We start from the raw sequence: 22,543 nt of genomic DNA on the forward strand, positions 1-22,543 counted from the left end.
GTGTACTCATTTCTTGAAACTCTTAGATTGATGAAGCGGAGTAGAGGGAAATTCTTATTTCTTAATGCATTTCCATAAATTTCTTAATGCATTTTCATGAGTTAAATGAGGCCATGTTACTCAGTGCTGATGGCACGAAGGGATTTTCCTGCCTATTTTGAGAGTTACTCTGGTGAGCTGCAGTTTAAATTTGGCAGTTCGTTTAAATGGTTGGAAGAAACTGAAACATCATGACAATTTAATACATGAATAATCTGCTATATGAGCCAATATATGTATGTACAAATATATCTCTGGGTAAAGAGCACAGTGGCTAGCAGCTAAATAGGCTGTCTTCAGGGGCCATGGTGGTGATACAAGGAGTAATATCACTGGTGGGTCTGTTCACCTGAAAGGCATGTCAAGACGCACTTAGTCTTTGGATGTGCCAGCATGCTAGTTGTTGCTTTGGTTCCTTGATTTTTTGTACAGAGAATAAACCTACCTTGAAGTTTTCTCAAGAAATTATTTAGCCAACTAATAACCTATTGATACTACCTTAGAGAGGTGCACAGGCTGTGATTTCTGGTCCCCCTACCCCTGTTTACTTGGCTTCTCCTATGCATGAGCTTGCTTCAGGCTGTGCTGACTTTCTGAGAATTTTTTTTCCCAACTAGTGGGAGACAATTATTCTTGTAAATCAAGACAGCTGTACTAACTACGCCCAGGCAAGAGTACACAATGATTTTGGGAACTGTAAACTACTAAATATATTGCAGAGCTTTATGTGGACTTTCACAGAAAATGCATCTTCAATTAAACAATATCTTTTTGAGGATGCTGGTCTTTGTGTTTCTTCTGGTTTTGAGCAGGATTCCAAAAGCACTACTTTATGGACTATAGGTTGTGGTGTACTACCAAGTCTTTGTAAATAATCCCATGTGGGATTAGTAAATGGGAGGAGGTAGTTTTCAAAATCCTTTTTTAGGATACCTTCACTAGCTGGTTATTGTTAATGTCTTAAAATATACATGGTTATAGAGCTGTTAATGCATGCAGATAATGTGTTTCTGTTTTCATGTTTGGTTGGAGTTTTTTGATCTAGCTATACCAAAAGGTTGTTGGTTAGTGTTAAACTATGCAAGATACTAATCCTAAAATTGTTGTACCTATATCTTGAGAGCAAAAAGCCCCAATTTCAAGAACAGTAAGTTCATAAATAATCCTGTTTCTGTTCATGTTCTCACTCTTTCCAAGATTTCCACCCCCACCCCCCCCCCCCTGCCACCTGATGCTTCTCCTATTTCTAGAGATCATTCTGGTTGGCTTCAGCAACAGTACTGTTTACAGCTCCTCAGGAGCAGGAGACTCATGCTCCTGTATTTGTAGACCAAATAGGTGCCTCTGCAGCTTTGTGCTGCAGACATGGTGGACCTGAAACATTTACAGCTGTTCAGGAAAAGAGCCTATTAAACATTCTTTCAAGTAGCATAATTAAACTTAGACATTGTGTAAAACTAAGAGGCTGGGGGATATGGTTTGTTTTACTAAATGTGAGGTTTTTAAATGCACCAGAAAATTGTAACGGTTTGGTTCTGATTTCACAAATTAGTCCATTGATTTTTTTTTTTTTATTTTAATGTGAAGAAAATATGCAGAAACTTAAGATGCAGTTAATTTCTTTTTTTCTGCTGACTCAGACATCTTGCAGCTGTATACTTCTCACCTTGACTTCTGCAAGGAACACTCAGCAATGTTAAAAAACTGGTCCTTTAGTACTTGTTTCGTAAAGTAGTATAAATCTAACGTCGTTTCATTGACAGAATAATGACTTTACAGTTTGTACTTTAAAGATTGTGTTTCATGTCCGTATTCAGATGAAGTTTTCAAAAGTATTTTCAGATTTTGTCATAAAAGCTTTAATTTTGGTTTACCAACAAGATTTATGTTATTAATTTTACACCATTTAAAGTGAGTTTAAGAACTACTTAAACATTTTTTTGGTGAAAAATAAAAATTGGAAGAGGCTGAAGTAGACTGCTTGCAGAATTTCTAACATGAATGAATGCAACGGATAGATGGTGTTCAGAATGAGAAAACATAAGCCGAGTTCTATTTTATTTCACCTTACTTGATGGAACTTTTGAAGGGGGAATAGGCAAGCATTTCCTTTTCCTTCTGTAAACAGAATAATTTCATCTTTGTTTTTTAGTGTTCTGAGTGATTTGAAGTAGTCACGTTCACTCAGAAAATGTTAAGACCATTCCAGTTCTTTAGAGAAAGATGGTACTTTGCGCATTCTGAGTTTTGGGTTGGGTTTTTTGGGTGGGTTTCTTTTGTTTGTTGTGTTTTGGGTTCGGGTTTTTTTAGCAGTTTCAATTTGAGTAAGCAGACTACTGGAGTCAGCTCTCATCTTTATGCTCATAGCCATAGTGAGGAAGAACATATGCTTGTATTGGTGCATCTTCAACAGAACAGCTACCTCCTAAGACCTCCTGCAGCCCTGAAGCGCGTCCTTCTCGTGGCCCTGCAGCTTCTCTTCTGGGGACGCAGCAGCAGCTGCAGCAGTTGGCCAGGCTCTGGCATATCTTCCTTCATTTGGCATCCTTCTTGTTCCACTCCTGCTATGTTTTTTTCGAACAGCTGTTACGTTTTTCTTTCCAGGTTTAGAAGTTCTCAAACCCTTTCTGTGTAGAAAATTGAGTATATGAAGACCTGGAGGCATTGCATCCCAAAAAGCAGTTTGCACGTAGGAGAAATATACTATGCCAGTATTCGTTTTTTTTACAAGGTATTTTAAAAAAGTTGTTCCTCTTCTTTCTCAACCACCAGGTTCGCCATAAAATGACACAGAAGGTTTATGCGATGAAGCTACTTAGTAAATTTGAAATGATCAAGAGATCAGATTCAGCCTTTTTCTGGGAAGAAAGAGATATCATGGCCTTCGCCAACAGTCCGTGGGTGGTTCAGGTAAGGAAGATATGGAAGAGTAAAATAATAATAATAAAGCCATAAATCTTTCCCAGTCTTGAGCTGGTTTTGAATTTACATCTAAACTCAAATCATGGTTTAGGTTCAGGTTTTACTTTTAAAAATACGTATTTACAGCAATTTCACTGAGTTTTGCACATTTTGCTGTGTTAGAAAGTAGATTAACTTACGTTTTAGTCACTACAAATGCATCATAAAACAGAATTAAACAGATATTTGAAATATTCACATAATCATTTGGAGTAATAGGGAGGTTACCTTTTCAACTAAGAAAAATTCTGTATAGAAATGTAGAAACAAATGTCAACATTATTTCTAGTCTTTCCTCATGATAAAGTCAGTTGATCACAGGCAATTAGTATTAAGAGTGCTTTAAGTAGTTACTGACTTTTCAGCTGTGGTGGATGAGTGTAGATTCCTGGTCTCCTGCAAGACAGGAGGTTGTAGCAGTGGTTTGCTTGAAACCATCTTCTATTTAGTGGTCAGTTACTGCATCTCAGCTCAGAAGTAATATCCAAGTAATGGAGTTGCCTTCTTCAGCTGGTCTTGAACACCATTGCTTGCAGCTGTCTCATGACATGTATCATCATCATGTTTGTAATATGAATTATGCCTTTGGGAAGAAATAGTACTGAATATTGCAATTTGTTCTGAGTGGTAAATTACACCAATTAATAAAACGAGTAGTGAAAGCATATGCTTAGAGAAATTGTTAGTACTTCATTTTGTTAAATAATTAATACTTTTAAATGTTCTCACATATATTGCCATGCTTCTGTATATTTAATAAGTAAAGACTGGCTTTAAGCTTTCCATATATTCTTCATAACACTTCATGTATGCAAGAAATGTTTTACAAGGTTTTTTTTATTTAGATGTTTTGCTCTTCTGAGCATATTATGTTCTTGCCTATATTCAACAGAAATACTTAACCACATAGATCAATTTTTATTTAGCTGTTTGTTTTTGTTCTAATGACAGTAGTTGTCTGGAATTATTTTTATTTTTCACATGCAGTTGAAAGTAACGAGAAATGTATGACAGTCAGTTTTCAAAGGAAAATGTAGCAAGCATGATATAAATGTGTGTGTGTGTGTGTTTGTAAATAGCAAATGAATTCAAGTGTATTTGCAATTGTGTCTTCTATGATGAAGTGTATTAGTGTGATATATTTAGGTAATGTGGTCCAGTGGGATAGGACATCGAGCTGGTTTTAAGAAAATGTAGGTCCTGTTCTTAACTAGAAACTGGGACAGATCACACTGCTTCTCTCTGCCTTCTTTTTTATGTGAAAAACAAGTGAAGCTAGAGCTCTAGATAATTTTGATTTTTTTTTTTTAAATGAAATCCTTTGAGGACAATAACGAAAGTGCTGTATAAAGGCATAGTGTTGTTATTTATTATTGTGTTATATTAATATCTTTACATGTGAGAATACAGAGACTTTGTATAGATTTTAATTTAGATTTTAATGACCAAATGCATTATCATATTATATATACTATCCATTTGTGAAAACAAATACAGTGCAATATATATGTATTAAAATGTGTATTTATAATATAGGTCTTCTGTCACTAATAAACAATAAATTTTAATCTAAAGGTCAAATCTCCTTAATAATGTTCCTGTCTTTCATGGTTCCTCATCCTCTGCAAACTCCCTGCTTTTGATTTCTTCCTTTCCACACATCTTCTTTTTCAATTGCCTTTGAATTTTGTGTGGATAACTTAAAGGTGTGAATTATTTTAGTTTTTAATGTAAAGAGGTTGAGAAATAAGGTGAGAGACTTCAGAGACTTTTTCACACCAGTCATTGAACAGTTGATAGTAATGCTTTTTGCTGGTTTGGGCCATTTTCAGATCTGGTGATTGCTGGGTGAAATCTCTAAAACTTCAGCAGTCTAGGTCTGAAATACATTTTAAAGAGACTAAACTTACTATCATGCCAGTAGGAAACATACTAGCTGCAACCCATACCAGACTTATTTTCTTAAGGATAATTTCTTTGTATTGTGTTATAGTTGTCTTTGGGAACTTTTTTTTTTTTTTTTTTCCCTTTCTTATTTCAACATACATGTTGATTTAGGGCAAAATCAGTAGTGACAAGTGTTTTTTGTAAATCTGTACAGAGATAAGGAGATTTATAATATATAAAATGTAGAAACAGTCTAAGAGGCTATTCATTGTTGAGCTATTTTCAGATCAGTACATGATGCTCCCTTTCTCAGATTTGATATTTTGCATTTTGACTCAGTGAAATAGCTCATACTACTCAGTAGCTCATACTACTAAAATAATGAGGAAATCCTTTTCACTTTCTTAAAAATGAAAATGAGGGTGTATTGAAGTTCAATAAATTACAAGGTACTGTCATAATTAATAGAAAAAGTAGATTATCTGGATATAAAAAATATAGTTACTTTACATCATTTTTGAAAACATATGCTCAAGTTTAATGAATCTTCGAGATAAAGTGCTTTATTCTTTTTCCTAGCTGTCTCTGAAAAGTAATTGTGCTTTTTTCTTTTCCTTTTTTTTAATATTGCAGCTATTTTGTGCCTTCCAAGATGACAAATACTTGTACATGGTAATGGAATACATGCCAGGTGGAGATCTTGTAAACCTTATGAGCAATTATGATGTGCCTGAGAAATGGGCCAAGTTCTATACAGCCGAAGTTGTTCTTGCTCTTGATGCAATTCACTCCATGGGCTTGATACACAGAGATGTGAAGCCTGACAATATGCTTTTAGATAAATATGGGCATCTGAAGCTGGCAGATTTTGGCACTTGCATGAAAATGGATGAAGTAAGTATGCAACTGAATAATTTATCATCTATAAAACTGTAATTCTAAGGTTATTTTCTTATGAATTATAATACCCAAAGGAATATTCATCAAATGGTCCACTTTGTTGGAAAGCTGTTCCTTGTCTCCTAGTTTTAAATACAAGGGTGCTTTTAAATAGTGTAACCTTTTCTATAATAAACTGTTCTGGCACACGGAAGAAGGATGTAAACTTACTTTTTGTTATTTTTGAAAGCATGTGTGTTTATGAATTTCTGAGGTTCATTTTTTTGCCAAATGTCTGAAAAGCTTATGAGACAACTGCTAGTTTCAACATGAGTAACCTTGGAACAGTTCATAAACTGACATTTTTCTGTAAATGAAATTATTTTATAGGCAAGCTACAGTCCTAATTTTTTTTTTTTTTCTGTGTCTAATTGTTCTCATAGCATCCTCTAGTGGTCATTAAAATGAGGTCACAGTAAGGCAGCAGTGGTATGTGATATATTGATTAAAATTTATGTTAGCTATTTGTCAAAATGTCATACATTTTAATAGTCCAGATTTTACCATGTATAGACAAATACACAGTTTTCTAATAAGACTGTATAAGAATATTTTATTTTTAACAGGATACTTTATATTATTAAAGGAGACTTAAAAATAAAGCTACCTTTTCGAGTTTGCACTTTTAAAATCTTCCCTGAAAAACAAATGTTACGCTGTAATTTACACAATATATTCTTCCTGTGGAAAATTATAACAGATTCTAAAAAAACTGTGTGTGTGAATGAGTGTTATGATTTGCCTGGCTTTTGAAAGGTTTCTGTATTAATGTTGGCAAGGATGATCCTTCTAAGCTTATTTGCTTTAATGTGTTACATTTTTTTTCTGTCTTGTTTAGGCACTGCTTGGTATAATCCCTGCAATCTACTTAATTTGCATTTGCATCATTAAGTTAATGTCTCTTCAGCTGTATCTAGAAGTACTGTCTCTTGTTAGGGTTTTTTTTCTTTCCTGTGACAATATATTAACTTCACTGAACTACAGCTGTTTATTGCGGTTCAGTAGTCTGATTAGTTTTGCTGATATTATAGTTGTTATTCTAAAGGCAGATAGATTGTTTACCTCCGCTTTGATGATTTGCTTGCCTGTATTTTAGGGGACAGCACTTACTTTAATTGAAAAAAAATTCAAAAGTAGTACTTGATCTCTTAATTTAGTCCTTAAAAAAATTAATCTTGGTTTTGAGCCAATAGACTATAGGTCTTAAGGGAATCTGCTGTTCATCAGAAGAGGCAATAAAAATAGCATCAAAAAGTTCATAATATAAATCTACAAAAAAGGGTGATACTTTATGCTATTTTAGGGATCCCAGAAATGGTGAACCTAAGCCTTTTTTTTCCTTTTTTCTTTTCCATTGTTGTTGTTGTTAAAGGTATGGAATACTAAAATGTCGTTGATCATATTATAAATGTGAGAAGCGCATGCACATTTCTCAAAGAGTTATAGTGAGCTCCAGTTTGCACTGGGCATCATCAATGAACCAGTGATCTCCTAAAGAAGTTAATTTTTTTAACAGATTACATTTTAAGTTCTTCATGTTTCTCAGACTCAGTGGAATGGCAAAAATTTTTTATACAGGAAGCTTTAGAAGTTGAGAGGTTCTGGATTGTCTCCAAATCTCATGCTACTTCTTACAAAACATGAACACATCCCAGCTGTGTAAATATAATATTGGTGTTGGCAGGATGATTTCTAGAAAATATATGCTTACTGAATACTTATTTGTTTTTTCTGATTTGGAGTTCTTTTAGCAGTTGTGCACATTAGCATCTTATTTTTGCTGTTGAGAGCCCAGGAAAATTCTGCTGCAATTTGGTGAGAGACATTTTTGATCTTTTCTGTGGAATTGGATTCAGTGTCCTCTTAAGTCTTCCAGGCCAGTCCAGACACTTGCAGCAGAATTCCTCCTTACCAGTATGTGAAAAGAATTGCTAAGTGTTTTAGTGATCTTTTCCAACAAAAAAAAGAAACTGATCTGTTTATGTAACTCAGTTGTGTGGTTTCAGCATTTGTGGTTTTTTCTTTTTTTTTTTCTTTTCTTTTTTTTTTTCCCTTTATTTAAAATCTGTAACAAGGTGTTTATTTCTGTAATTAAATAAAGAATGGAGTTGGCCTCAAAGGTTTAGTAGGAATTGTGGTTCCCTTTTGGTATCTAGGTGTGATAAGGTAGCCCAGGGCACGTTTCACAAGACTGTAATCTTCAGGTTTTCTGTAAGGAACTAGACAGTAGTTGGCTTTAGTAGGTATCGTAGAGCTAGGATCTCCTAGTGTTGCCAGGCTCAGTACATAATGCTGTCTTGTGCTAACTGAGCTTTTAGAAGAGCACAAGTTTAGAGGATATCTGTTGAAAAAAGATGTGACTGAAAGAAGGGATGTTTACCATTTGGCATTATCACCTCGGCTCAGGCAGTTTAGCGGAGAGAAGAAACATGTTCCTCTTTTTAGAACTCAACTTATTGCTCATTGAAGCTTATCCAAGTCTCTGCTGGATCCCTCTTGCCTCAGTTCATTGTCTGCAGCACGCTGCAGAAGCCTGGGTGCAGTGTTAACACCTGATCTGAGCTATCCTACTGTTTCCACACAAGCACTCTCCAGCTTTTGTTTACTGAAAGAACTTCATGAGGGAGTGAAAGCCTGATTCTCAGCCTTGATTCAGGACAGCGAGTCATTCAGGTCTGATGGAGATCCTCCTGAGAATGAAAACTGAACTCTTTGTCTTCAGCAATATAATAATTCTGAAAGATGGTAGGATACGCTACAGCCTCACCACCAAGTTGTCATAAGCTGTGAGAACACGGTGTGTCTCCTGGACAGCCTTTCTTAAAATTCTGCATTGCACGTCTCTCACAGAGCTGCAGGCGATCAGTTCCAACATCCACCTTGATCTTTAGAGGTGATGAGAAGAGTCTTGGGTAGAACACTGGCCCAAGACTCCCGAAAGGAAGCTTTGTATGAGAACTGCTGTAGTAAGTGTGCTACTCAGGCATAACACAGAGGCTTAGTATTTGAAACACAGGAATAACACTATGTCCAGAGAAAACAGCACCCTTTAGATCTCTTCAAATGCTGAAGTACAGAAGGCAGAACTCATCGTGCAGAATGTAGGGACTGTCAAGATGCCATGTACAGCACAGAGAGGACTTCCCAGTTTACTTGGCTTTGATGCCAGAGATCACAGAAGCTAGTCTGACTGTGGTACTAAGAGTATCCAGTACTTAAAAATACATGCAGAGCAACGCCCGAGTTCTTTGAAAGAACAAGTGTGTAAATGAGAGGAAGAGAAATCTGGGAGTATTATATTCAGGTGTTAATGGACCACCTCCCCAGGGACATGGTAGAATCCCCATTGCTGGAGGTTTTCAAGATGCGATTGAACAGGGTGCTAGATAATCTCATCTAGGCTCCCTTTGCCACGACAGGTTGGGCCAGATGATCTTTCAAGGTCCCTTCCAACCTGGGCTGTTCTGTGACTCTGTGAATGCATTTTTAGATTTGTTCCTGAGACGGAAGGTAGAGAGTTTTACGGAGAGTAAGTACACCTAACTCAACGTGCTTCAGAGAGAAGTCCATTGAAAACTGATGTTAGCATGCAGGACCCTTCTAATGGTAGGAATATTTTTTTGTGTTGCTGTTCAATTCTTTGACATCTTGTCTGAAAACTTAAGGCGTTGTTACCTGGAGTTCTTAGCATCTGTAATGTCATTGGAAAGAACTTTCCTTGTTGCTACATACCAGCCATCACACTTGGGTAGGGCTGGCTTTTTTTTGGCACAACCTTTGCTTTGTTTGCATAAGACTTCATAAAATATCAGTGTGTATAACATATTAAAAAGTGTTCTTGTTTTGGTGTATTAATTGTAGAGGAATGGGAAATGGAGTGTTACTAAATGCTTAGGTGTCAAGGTGATGAGGCTGTGACTGAAGCTGCGCTGTTCAGAGAAATCTTTCAGAACTGTTCTGGTGACTTTGTTTTTAAAGAAGCTTCTTACCCAGTGAGAGGTTCAGGTGGCTTCAGCCAGTCTTCACTGAGTGACGAGTCAGATTTTCCCTTGTTGTAATTTTGCATTTGGATAAAGAAGAGATAGACATGCACCAGTGTTGGAGGCCTCATTAAGATGCCACAGTCCTACTAGATCAGGAGAATCCCATGAGCCTAGAGCAATTCCTCCAGTGCTCAAAGTGAAGAGAGGCTTAAGCTTCAGAGAAGACCTGCCATGTGCCAGATCCATTTTTGAATGTTCCCAGCTTTAGATTTCTGGAGCCTTTGGGCTTTAGTTTATTTCCCAGTGTTATAAATGTGTTCATCTGTTTTCTTCTTTGTCCAAAGCATGCATTAGGTCTTCTGAAAAGAGTTAACTTGATTTTCTTACTCCAGGATGATCAAGCTATGTGCTATCTGGTTCGTAGTGTAGAAAGCAGAAGTTAACCTGCTCTTCATTCTGGAACTGAGAAATTAAAGCTTCCTTTAGGTTTCAGCTTCAGCGTGGAGTTGTACAAGATGATAGGCCTTTGCCAGCAGGACATTTGAAGTACTCCTTAGGTCTCTTCAGTATTTAGTTATCACTTTAGTATTTGCCTGCCAGTTCATGACTGTCTGGGATTCTGGTTTAGTACATAAATAAAAGCTTTTGGCAGTTCATATTGTATGTGAAAAGAAATACTGTAATTTGGTGTCTAATTTTTTACATGTCGATACAATTCCCAAAGCAAAATGTTTCTCTTCCTTTCTTTAAATATGTATTTTGCCTTTAGTTGTTGCTACTAGTATTCCGTATTAATGTTCAGAATTAGTATGTATTGCCATTCATGCTGATGGCAAAATGCACGAAGAACTTCATAAGATGACTTAGAAAAGATTTCAGGTTGAGAGACAGAATAAAAGTTGATTATATTTTTGGTACTTCTTTAACTTCATCCAGTATTTCATTTCATTCATCCATCTGGTCTCTCTGGAATGAATGCAGTGAATTTGATTAAATGAAACAAGGCTTACAAGTTTGAACCAGCATGCTGGCAGATCTGACGATGCTTCTGCGTCATTTAGCCCCTGCATTTTTAGTCTCTCAGTGTGAAGCAAAGAGGATGAAGAATCATTCCATTAATACAGCTATGTTAATATGTTAATAAAAATAATCTTTAAAAGAAAAAAGCTTTGCTATTCTTTAAAAATAGCTTTTCCTTTTATTTTTTCCTATCTTTAAATAAAAACCAAGGTGAGACTATAAAAATTTATCTGTAACTTGATTTATTGTCTGAATTAGACAAAACTGTTATGTATCTGCTATGCAGGGCCCAGAACTCACAGCTTGTCAAAATTATTCTGAAGTTTGTCCCTGAATTCAGTGAGGTAAGGAGCAGTCTGATATGGTCTGTAGCTTCATATTGAAACCAATGGTAAAAATAATAAAATTAGTCCATTTTTGAAAGATGTAACCAAGAAAAAACTCTATGGAGTAGGCAGGGGAGCGCACATTACCAGGACTTGTCATTTCAGTCCATATTGCTTCTGGAGTAAAAAAGAGAGTCTTTCAAACACATTCCTTGAACCAAATACTTTGGGCTGTATTTTTTATGTTTTTCTGGTCTACTAATAGGCGAATTGTTTAAAGACTCAGCAGTATTTTTAATTGAGGTGTTTGAATTCTTACTGTTGCACAGACAGGTATGGTGCGCTGCGATACAGCTGTGGGAACCCCCGACTACATATCGCCTGAAGTTTTGAAATCGCAAGGGGGTGATGGTTATTATGGACGGGAATGTGACTGGTGGTCTGTAGGAGTTTTCCTTTTTGAGATGCTAGTTGGTAAGTAGTGGTTTCTTCTGCTGATGAGATTATCGTTGAGTCTTTAGCTGTGCTTTGCTGCAAGGTGGCTGGTTGTACCTCACTGTCTAGCAGCTTCTGACTTTTGGCTGATGCTGTTGCTTCATTCCTGTTTTCTTTGCTCTCTGTCACTCTTATGCTGTGACAGCTGTTTGCGTGCTTGCTCAGTGATTAGTTCCCTGACTCGGTTCAGCTTAAAACTAATTCTTAGAACAGTTTTAACTGGGGTCAGCTACCTCACCATCTCACGAACGTTTGTGCCACCTCAGGGGCAGTACTGAGTTTTCAGGGATGCAGAGGTGGGAAGGGCAGGACTGCCCTTTTCTTTTCTTCTTCTCCGGCCCCCCCCTTCTTTCTCCCTTTTTTTTCCTTTGGTCCCCCCCCCCCCCCCCCCCCCCCCCCCCCAACAGTGGCTTCTGTTAGGTCAAAATGACTGTGGAAGTATGGTTTGATTATTTCTTTTATGCTTGAGTCAGGATTTTCCAGTAAAATATACTGGACTGCTATGGCAACGAACATAGAATATAATCTGTTAAGGAGATGAGTCATCTGCATCTTAAAATACAGTGAGGATCAGTATTAGAGTCTGGTAGCAAAATACTGATGATAGAAGGGTGGAATTGAGCATATAATTATTAAAAATCCAAATCAGCATGTTCTGGGAATATTGCAGATTTGATGTTTCTGGCATGTTGAGCCAGGAAAGGCATTTGGATATATGATGCTATTACAATCTCTGTGTCTTTCAGGATTAAGGCATTTTGACTTACAAAAAGTGTGGTTTATAGTTAATAGTCTCTCATATTTATTTTAGCAATAAATAAAATTCTTCAGTTACTAAAATATTGGACATAGTTGTCTAGAATGTCTTCTCAGAGCGCCCCCCCCCCCCCCCTTTTTGTATCTGAGAGGGAGGATTCTCCCCTTTTTATCCTTCTTATGAAAACATTTTTTTAAAGTGAAATCTTACTTAGTTTCTCCATGTCCCACACATTGGTAGAAAGTATCTCTTCTTGCGTGTTTACGTATCAGATTCTGCTTATGGTCTTCTAAAACTTTATGCTTTAAAGAAGGCACAGAAAACATTCTGTTGTTCTGATTTTAGTAAAGACACAGTACTAACGAAAACCGTACTGCTTTTTACTGTGCGCTCAACTAGAAGCTAAAATGTTGATCGTGGGATTGAATCCTAACATTAGTTCAGTGACTTAGGATAGTTTTGAGGTGTGGCCTAAATCAAAGCTGTTTCTGAGACTGAAGACAATTGAGAAGGGGAAGGTTTGGAAAGAGGGAGGCAGCAGCAAGTATCAGTGATCCTCCCTCCAATGTACTCGTATGGCAACCTAATGAATTTACTGGAAGTCTAGATGTTTAATTCAAGCTGGTGTGTACTAATTTCTTATTTTGCCATAAAATGACAGAAAGAGGCTAAAGGCAGGATTGTTGCATTTATATTCTTTTTGAAAGCCGAATGGTTTTTGTCCGTTGGTCTGTTCATACATTTTTTTTATGTACCTAGCTTTTGAAATTCTCAGTACCTTGTTGGAAGCATGCAGTCAGGATGCTGACTGCTCTGCCAGGTGATCCCCGCCTGCGCGCAGCACACCAGGACGGAGCAAGAAGCTTAGCTCACGTGATTGATTGTTCACCCTCTCTATTAAACCTATGGATTAGTTTTGAGAAAGGATTTATGTAAAAGTTGCAGCCTCTTGATTACTGACCCAAACCATTTGTATATTCAGAATGTTGTCAGCTAACTTGACCGTCAGTTGCCTTTATCGATACTGTTTCTTTTCAGTTGTCCCAGTTTTACCTTTCTTAAGGATATTTGCAAAGAAACTAGGCTTAACTAAAGCCTATGCTGCAAACCTTTCGGTGAGAAAGGTCTATGATTTTAAAAGCCGCTTGCCCATGTTAATATAGGCATCCAAGCTAATATAATTTATCAGTCAATGAGATTTATTAATATGAGTTTAACAGTGCAGTAACACAGTGAAGGTTTCTGCTCAGAGCTGACTTGCCTTAGGCAGCTCCGGGGGTAGGCAGGGTAGACCTACATGCTTCTGAAGTGGTCTTTGGAGAACTTTGGTGGATTCTTTCCAACAAATGTGCATTAGTAAATCTTTAATAAGTTTTGGTCCTTTAGGCCCATGGAAGCGCTTAAAGATGGGATTTTATGTGGGTGTCAGCCATCATGTAAATTAGAAAACACAGTGATAGTCTTCAGGTAGAACAAAAGTTGTATTTCATTGGGCAAAATTTTGGTAGTGACATGCAGGATGAAAAATGGTTTTGTTTGTAACACAGGCATTTTAGGGAAGGAATATTTTTAGTACCGTACATTATTTTATAACCTGCATTCCAATTTTACTTTTTTTTTTTTTTAAAGTGAAAGACTATTTTAGCTAAAACTGCTTGTAGACTTTTCTTTATATTTTTTGTCTTTTTCAACTTACATGACTTGAACATGACTCAAAATCACAGTCAGTTTACTATTTTATTTTCAGGCGATACTCCTTTTTATGCAGACTCACTAGTAGGAACGTACAGTAAAATTATGGATCATAAGAACTCATTACATTTCCCGGATGATGTGGAAATCTCTAAGCATGCAAAGAACCTTATCTGTGCCTTTTTAACTGATAGGTAAGTGCACATATTATTCTGGTACTGTTTTTATTTTGGATGGTATTAGCACATGTACATTGTAAAAATTAATTCCTTCCATTACTTCTCCTAATCTCTGTTCAAATCTCTTCTGCAAAATCTCCTGCTCTCTCATTTTTCTTTTGGGGTGTTTTTTCCAGGTATTGTATTTTATTTCTATGAGCAGTTCTGACAGCTCTTGTTAACAACACAATTTGTGCCAGAGAAATCCTTCCAATTGCGGTGTATAATACAGTAACAAACCTGTAAGGTTGAAAGTAATTTGTAAGCTCCAAGGCAGGGACCAAATTATTGTGCTTAGTGTCTAAGCGAGTGTTATTTAAAAAAATGAAAGCAAATACTTTTATGAAAATAAGCATGTATTTCCTGAGTTTCTTTAAGTTTTCTTGGAATGTTTGAACTTTTTTTCATTTGCTTTATTGTATTAATTGACAAGCATAGCTAACAACCTAGCAAGGATATTGTTTTGGCTATAAATAGAACCTAGAGGTCTCCCTTTGTGGAACTGAGCCGTTTATTGATATTAAGCTGTGTAAGACTGTTCTTGACCTGGACACTTACATTTTCTTTAGTTCCAGAAAGCAGAGATTATCTTCAATTTCTCTGATGCAAAAGAAGAGCGCTGTAGGTCCATAGTTAACTCTGGTCGATGATGCCTTCTTAACACTTTCCTGTGGTCACCTGAACTTGGCTACAGCAGAGCATCTAGCCTTTATAAAATGAGGGATTAGGAAGAAAATTGCCTTATAATGGTTTTTGCATTTGAAGAGAGATTGTTTGCTCTGTTGAGCAAGATCGTGGTTACTCAGGAAGGATGTGCTTTAACAGTGTTTTTCACCCTTCGTAGCTGAAGCGTAGAGAGAAAATGAGTAGAATTTAATAATGTAAATGCAGCGAGGTGTACTTCCACTACGTGTGTCCGTCTTCCTGTTTATATTTAATACAGTGCTTGAGTGATTTATTTAAAACAGATGCCTTCTTTCTGTATGTGTGATCACTGCTGGAGCACTTAAAGAAGGAATGAGCATCAACCCTATGATTTATTAGTTTTTATGCGCATTGTGTTTATGTCCTGTTCCTGTAGATTGTTTTAAGAGAGACTCTTCTGGTCAAACTAAAAGTTTCTTGTTGCACTCAAGATTTACTTCACTGTGAATATCATCAAGAGATGTGTCAGGGTTAGTTATGGGGCAGAGGCTGCAATTCTTAAAATACTTATTTCAGTCCAGCTTTGAATAACTGTTCTGTGCAGTAAGTTAGACCTTCCTTCACTTGTATGTTAAGGTTTGTCATGTGGCTTGGCAGACATGGAACTTCTGCAGTTTTTTTTTCCCCTGAGGCTGTTGGGTTTTTGTTTGTGTTTTTATTTTTTTCTTAGTTTTTGCCTCAGTGCTCTCTTTCTTGCTTTACTCCCCACGTGGCAGACTCCAAAATCTGGACATTTTAGCAGTCACAGGGAGAGTGCCTGCTAAGAAACAGAGTGTATTTTATATAAGAAACTACAGATCAGTGGTTGGTGGTTTTTAATTTTGTTTTTTTAACTGAACATTAATGTGGTTAACTCGGACAATCTTTACTGAAAGTTTCTTTGCTGCTTATGGGCAAGTCAGAATTTAAATAACAAAAAACAAGTGCTATTTTTTCCTAATGTGAATCTGGCTTAATTGCTATGTTTAGGGATGTGCGACTTGGGAGAAATGGGGTAGAAGAAATAAAGCATCACCCTTTCTTCAAGAGTGATCAGTGGAACTGGGACAACATTCGAGAGAGTAAGTAAATTAGCTTAAAAGTTCTATTTTTATTCATTATTTGCAATAGTAGAAATGAAAAAAACTTTAGGATGTCTAATTTTCTGTCTACCAAGAATCTTGCTCAAACTTCCATATTTATCATTTGTATTATAAAACTCTATCAGTGGGGGTTAGTAAATACACATTTTTCCTACTGGAATTATCCTCATCTTTATCATGCTTTTAATGTATAATTTCAGTTTTGAACAACAGAACTGGAGTTCTAACTAAAGAGAATGAATGTTAGGTTCTGTTTCTTTGTGGCTTTTGTTTTGTTTTGGTGTGGTTGTTTGGGGGGGTTTGTGTTTTTTGGTTTTTTAACCTGTAGTTAAGACAGTAGTTTGGCAGCAGTCTTGTCAGTTTTACTGCTTTTCATTTAAGACATTGTGAACTTGATAGCTTTAGGCAAAAAAACGAAGTATGTCAGTTCAGATCATGAGCTTGATCGTAACTTCTAAAGTCATGTATTTACTAGAGTTTCTTAAAATGATGGTTGTATTTAGAGTTCTATTCTCAAATGTGATTACCTTAGCAAATACATTTTGCACTTTAAGATATTCTATATATTAGGCAACTAATGTAAAAATAGATTTCTCTAGAAAAAAATGTTCACAGTAATGTTCACAGATCTGCTGCATGGTTAATACATATTTAACTAGAAGACAACTTATATTATAGTCTTTTTAATGTTACAGAGATACCAGTATATAGTAAGTGGCTGAATCTTGGAGTGAAGTTCATCTTTTCTCCCCTTTTTATAGCTGCTGCTCCTGTTGTTCCTGAGCTTAGCAGTGATATAGATAGCAGTAATTTTGATGACATTGAGGACGACAAGGGAGACGTGGAAACCTTTCCAATCCCCAAAGCCTTCGTGGGAAACCAGCTGCCTTTTATAGGATTTACCTACTATAGAGACAATTTGTATGTGATACTTCTAATATGCATTTTTAGAAATATACCTGCAGATTTTTCTCATATCCTATCCCTTTTTTCACTCTAGACAGAGAATTTATTCATTGCATTATATTCATTTATGTCCAATTGTGAAGATACAAAATGCAGAGTTTAAGTAGAATATATCATTTGCTACTATTTTGGTTATTCTGGTAACTGATTAAATACAGTATTTTTATATGCACAAAATTATGTAGTCTCTGAAGAAAAACTTTTAGAGTTAAAATACTGATAGATTTGTAATTATACTTCTAAAATGGCTTTTTATTAGTAGCTTTAGAAAGAAGTTTACACAAAATAATAGCTTGCTAAGACTCAACTTGAATAGTTAAGAAATAATTGTATAAATTAAAAAATTATAAGCTGCTCTGGGTTTGAAAACATATGTTATATTTCACTTAAGAAAAGATACAAACCAGAAAGATGCACTGACATGGAAATAAAACAATCTTCATTCTGAGAATAGCATAGGACAAATTAAGACTTGAGAGAATTGATTAAAATTAGTTGATAGGCAAGGTTGCCAGAGTTGTTGAAAACTTGAATAAGAGCTGGAGGGATTTGTTTTTGGTTTTGACAGGTTGCTAAGTGACTCCTCTCAGTCTTGCAGAGAAAATGAATCTGTGCAATCTAGTAAAAATGAGGTTAGTGCCTTTTTTCATAAGTATTAATGGTATGATTAACTAATTTTAAGTCTGTTAAGAGAAGACAAAGTCTAAAATAAGTTTTCGAGAAAATGCGGGGGGGGCTTTTTGTCTTTTAATGATCCTCAATAAAAATGATATTTTCTATTTACAGGACAGCAAGGAGGTAAGTATATTATTTGAATTATGAAAGGAATCAAAAGATTCCTACATAATTTATGTGAATTTGAAATACCTTAAATATTCACCAAATTGTTAATAGTAAACCAGTTTTATTTTGAAACAGTTGTACTCAAGCATTGATGTACTATAATATAAAGATGAATGAATACAAATTTTTCTCGAATTCTTGTGGCATTTAGAATTTGTTTGGAAAACAAATGCGTAAGGCTCTGTTTGCCACAGACAGCATCACTCTTGGGAAGGTTGTGAGTTTTGGCTCCACGCTTGCCTGAGTGATTCATGACTGATTTATTCAGAGTTTGGAAAAGTAAATTGTGAGCTGCAGTGGTAAAGGAATGTTTAAATTGTGCTGTCAGTTGAAGTGAGTGTATGGAGCATGTTTATCCAGCTTTTGAAGATTGACAATTGAACTTAAATTGGCAGATGACAGGAGAATGCTGTGGAATTTTCATGTACCTCATTATGGTGCTTAAACATTTGTCTTGTTCAAGTGTAGGTAGTACGTTGTTAACGTTTCTTAAAACTTACAACTCCTTTTCAAAGTTTAAAAAATAAGTAAATGAAGTGCATTATGTATTGACCAGCATAAATTTAAATGCAAATGTTTATTAGGTTCCACTTCATTCCTTCCTGTCATTGATGAATAGATTAGTAGTTTTAGAGTTTCCCTTTTAAAAAGAAATGCTACTGCTGTTTAAAATACATACTGTCAAATTTGTGATATTGCTTTATGTTGTGATAGTAAACATGTTTGGTAAAATTTTGCATTTCACTTCTGACAACTTTTTTTATTTATATTTTCTCAAGCAATGATTCTCAGGTTTTGATGGCCTTTTCAGTGTCCCTGTTCTGGGAATCTTCTAATTGTAACAATTACAAAGTGTTTTAGAAAACCACATTTTAACATTTCATGCTTGGGGGGGGTAGAGGAAGGGGAAGGGAGGAAAATAGATGCATTTGAAAGCCTGAAGACATGAGATGAATCCAGAATTTATTATTTTAATTTATTTCATGAATATTTGGGTACTTGACTCACGATTTCATTTTTATATTTTAGTAAGCCAAACAAAGCATTCCCAAACCTGGAGAGTGTTTGTTAGCTTCTGTATGTGTTAGACTAAGAAATTCTTCTTTATGTGAGGTCATTGAGCATGCTTAGTAATAATATGCTCTGAATATTGTCCAATTTGGTCACGTGCCCCCCTTTTTATTTTTAAATTCTATTTAGAAAAGACTATCCCAACAATTCTGCCGCAGTGGAAAGTCTCTGTCTACAGAGAAGGAGTACAGCAAAGAGCCAGTAACAGTACTCTTTGGCCATAGAAATTTTATGACTCACAATCTGTGGCACATAATTCTGTGATGGTTAGATTTAACGTAGCACGCAGCAAATTTCATTGCTATGGATCTGTATCTTTAAAATCATCAAGACTAATATCTTGTAAAGATGTAACCTTCTAGTGATGGTTTTAAAATAATATAGTGTAAGATGATGGAATTAATTTTCCTCGCTTTCCCTTTTTTTGTTACTTAATTGAATTACAGTTGTTTTACGTGATAGCTTTTTATATGTGGGCCGTACTTTTTTGACATTTTACACAGTTTCAGAAAAAACTAAGCAAGCTAGAAGAACAGCTCAGTAACGAATTACAAGCCAAAGATGAACTAGAACAGAAGTACAGGTGAGACTTTTTTGATGTGTTTGTTATGTTTATAAAGAAGTTTTATTGCACCTTTTGTTTTGAATGCTTAAAAGCATTTTAATCCACTTTGGCGATTCCTGACCCTGCAAGCAGACCTCACTGTAAATTGCTGGCTTAATTCTTGCTATTCCTGTGACTGCTGTTTTATTTCTTTCTTCTTCTTCTTTTTTTTTTTTTTTCCTTAACTCTCCGTAAGTATCTTTCTATTGTTTGAGTGATTTCTCCAGTCCTTGAAGTTTCATGTGATTGCTGAAAATAGAGTATCTTATCTAAAATTAATGAGACACATCCAAATATTCTAATTTGTATAGAATTAGCAGGGTTTAAAAATATTTTTCAAATTTCTTCAGGTCTACTAATACTCGTTTAGAGAAGACAGTGAAAGAGCTAGATGAAGAGGTAAGTCCATGGTTATTTCTTATTGGAATTAGAACTTTAACATTTGTGTGTGGCTTTTTTCCTTAGGAAACAGTAAATTACTTTTGAGTAGCTGTGTTTATAGTGAGTAATACCAGTTCATTTATTGATATTCACAAGCATGAAATTGTTGTCACCGCTGAAATATTTTCATTATGATTTCTGTCCTACAACTACACATTTGTTTCCAGAATTTGTTTTTTACTGTGTTTTTAATTTGGAGAACAGTGTGATACAAATATCCCATATATGATTCTAAAAATTGAAGAATGTGAGAGTAATGTTGCTAGAAGAGGAAGGCCATTCTTTGCATTGTTCAGTATCAGTAAAAGGACCCTATTTCTTGCCCAGCTTTGCACCTTAGTGCTTACTACAAATTTGCCATTCTTTAGGATATGTGTACAACTTAATGTATTGCTTATCCAGGTGCGTGTCAAGACCTTGCATTACATGTATGGTTTTGTGCTTCTGGAGTGGCTGCTAGGCAGGTTTACCAGATTAATCAAATCCAAACAATCAAACAGTCTTTAAATTGTAAAACCTCTGGGCCACAGTCGTCCTGGGCTGGATTTGACCATGTGTTCTGATACGCCGTGTTTGCAGCAGTCAAATAGACTGTGTCTTTCTCCATTACAAACGAAACTGAGTGCATGAGCTGTCCTTTTATCATTTAAAGAATACCACTCTTCTGTATGTAATTAGTGGTGTATTTTTTTAAATATATCCAGATAACTTTAAGGAAGAATGTAGAGTCTGCAGTCAGACAGTTAGAAAGAGAGAAGGCTCTTCTTCAGCATAAGAATACAGAATACCAGAGAAAAGCAGAACATGAAGCAGATAAGAAACGCAATTTGGAAAATGAGGGTATGTTAAACCATCCTTGAAGGGTTCTGTTTTGATGTGGGTTTTTAAAAGATAAAATAAATGAATTATAGTTCAAATTGAAGCTTTTTTATGACAGTGATTAACAATGTTGTAATGTTTTTGTTGTAGTTAACAGTTTGAAAGACCAGCTCGAAGATTTAAAAAAGAGGAATCAGAACTCTCAAATATCCAATGAGAAAATCAATCAACTACAAAGACAGGCATGCCAACTTTATCTATGTATATTTTAAATTAATATCCATTTAAAGTACGGGTTTTGTTAGTAGTGGACGGAATTGAAACGTGTAATGGAGTTTTAAAAGCTGTTCTTTCTTGTCATGTTTTGGTGTTCAAAAGTAATCTTAAAATACACTCCTTTTTATTTCTTTAATTTGTAAAATGTAATATTTTGTAGTAGAAATGGTAGTTGTTATATTTTAAATGTTTCTGAAGTATGTTTTTGTCAATCTTTAGTTGGATGAAGCCAATTCTTTGCTGCGGTCAGAGTCTGATACTGCAGCCAGGTTAAGGAAGAACCAGACAGAAAGCACAAAGCAAATCCAGCAGCTGGAAGCTAATAATAGAGAACTACAAGATAAGAACTGCCTGCTAGAGAATGCAAAACTCAAACTGGAGAAGGACTTTCTCAATCTTCAGTCTGCTCTAGAATCAGAAAGGAGAGATCGAAGTCATGGATCAGAGATTATCAGTGATTTACAAGGTATTCCTGAAAGTCTTCTGAAGTGAAGCTTGCTTCTCGTTTCAGAAATAAAGACAGGTTTTGGTGATGTTATTTGAGCTTCAGATTGTGACTAGATTAGTGTGCTTTTCTATACAATGTTATGTAAGCATGGACACACATTTAAGAGAAAATGTGTGATAACATTTAGAAAATATTATTGATAACTTTTAAAATCACTCCAAAGGGAGGTGTTCTTAATAGTCAGAATTAGGAGCTGTTACATTTGAAAAACTTTATTTCTAAGTAGATAAAGTACATTCTTTTTTCACACACTGCCCAGCCTTATTGATGTTTTGGTCATTTTTAGGTCGAATATCTAGCCTCGAAGAAGAAGTAAAAAATGGAAAGAGTGCATTAGCCAAACTGGAATTGGAGAAGAGACAATTGCAGGAAAAACTTACAGATTTAGAAAAGGTAACAGTACTTCTAAGTGAACATTGGTGTTACGTTCTTAGGGAATTTCTAAATTTAAGCTTTTATTACTTGAGACACGGAGGCAAAATCTGTGCAAAAAATAAGCCTTGTTTTCAGTGTTTATTCTTTTTCTTTGAATTTTTTTGGTTATTTTGCAATTTGAGAAGTGGGGGAAAAAAAAAAGACATCATTTCCCTTATGATCGTATAATACATTATACTTCTAAAGTACATAATAATGTACTCCAGTGTATAGCTTAACAATGCAGTAGTAACATTTCATTTCATCTGTTGTGTTTTTTTTTTAAACTCTCAATATTGCCAAAAATAAAAAAGCTTCTGTTAACATTTTTTTGACAAATTTGTCATTGAAACAAAAGTATTGAAAAAATTCTTCAATAAACTTAATCTTTGAGCCGCTTTTATTACAGAATGTTGGTTGTTAAGGCAGTAATTCTATAATAGTTTGCAACTGGGGATGTCATCGTGCATTTTTGGAGCATTTTGCCATCCATAGAA

At 35.5% G+C, this 22,543-nt stretch overlaps 1 protein-coding gene across 4 annotated transcripts in view; it reads left to right on the plus strand.

Moving 5' to 3' along the window:
- ROCK2 (Rho associated coiled-coil containing protein kinase 2) overlaps window positions 1-22,543 on the plus strand; it is a 110,726-nt gene that overhangs the window by 58,189 nt on the left and 29,994 nt on the right. For 3 of the 4 annotated variants that reach the window (XM_030037574.2, XM_030037576.2, XM_030037578.2), the window contains exons 4-17: window positions 2,812-2,949; window positions 5,521-5,781; window positions 11,485-11,629; window positions 14,155-14,293; window positions 15,992-16,083; window positions 16,866-17,025; window positions 17,639-17,702; window positions 17,857-17,868; window positions 19,488-19,567; window positions 19,939-19,987; window positions 20,734-20,869; window positions 20,999-21,090; window positions 21,344-21,590; window positions 21,919-22,025. In XM_030037574.2, the coding sequence (XP_029893434.1) occupies window positions 2,812-2,949; window positions 5,521-5,781; window positions 11,485-11,629; window positions 14,155-14,293; window positions 15,992-16,083; window positions 16,866-17,025; window positions 17,639-17,702; window positions 17,857-17,868; window positions 19,488-19,567; window positions 19,939-19,987; window positions 20,734-20,869; window positions 20,999-21,090; window positions 21,344-21,590; window positions 21,919-22,025 (1,722 nt within the window). The remainder of the gene's footprint in view (window positions 1-2,811; window positions 2,950-5,520; window positions 5,782-11,484; window positions 11,630-14,154; window positions 14,294-15,991; window positions 16,084-16,865; window positions 17,026-17,638; window positions 17,703-17,856; window positions 17,869-19,487; window positions 19,568-19,938; window positions 19,988-20,733; window positions 20,870-20,998; window positions 21,091-21,343; window positions 21,591-21,918; window positions 22,026-22,543) is intronic. The other variant, XM_030037575.2, reaches the window with a different exon arrangement.

This window comes from Aquila chrysaetos, chromosome 15 (genome assembly GCF_900496995.4).
Source record: "Aquila chrysaetos chrysaetos chromosome 15, bAquChr1.4, whole genome shotgun sequence".
Classification (NCBI taxonomy): domain Eukaryota; kingdom Metazoa; phylum Chordata; class Aves; order Accipitriformes; family Accipitridae; genus Aquila; species Aquila chrysaetos.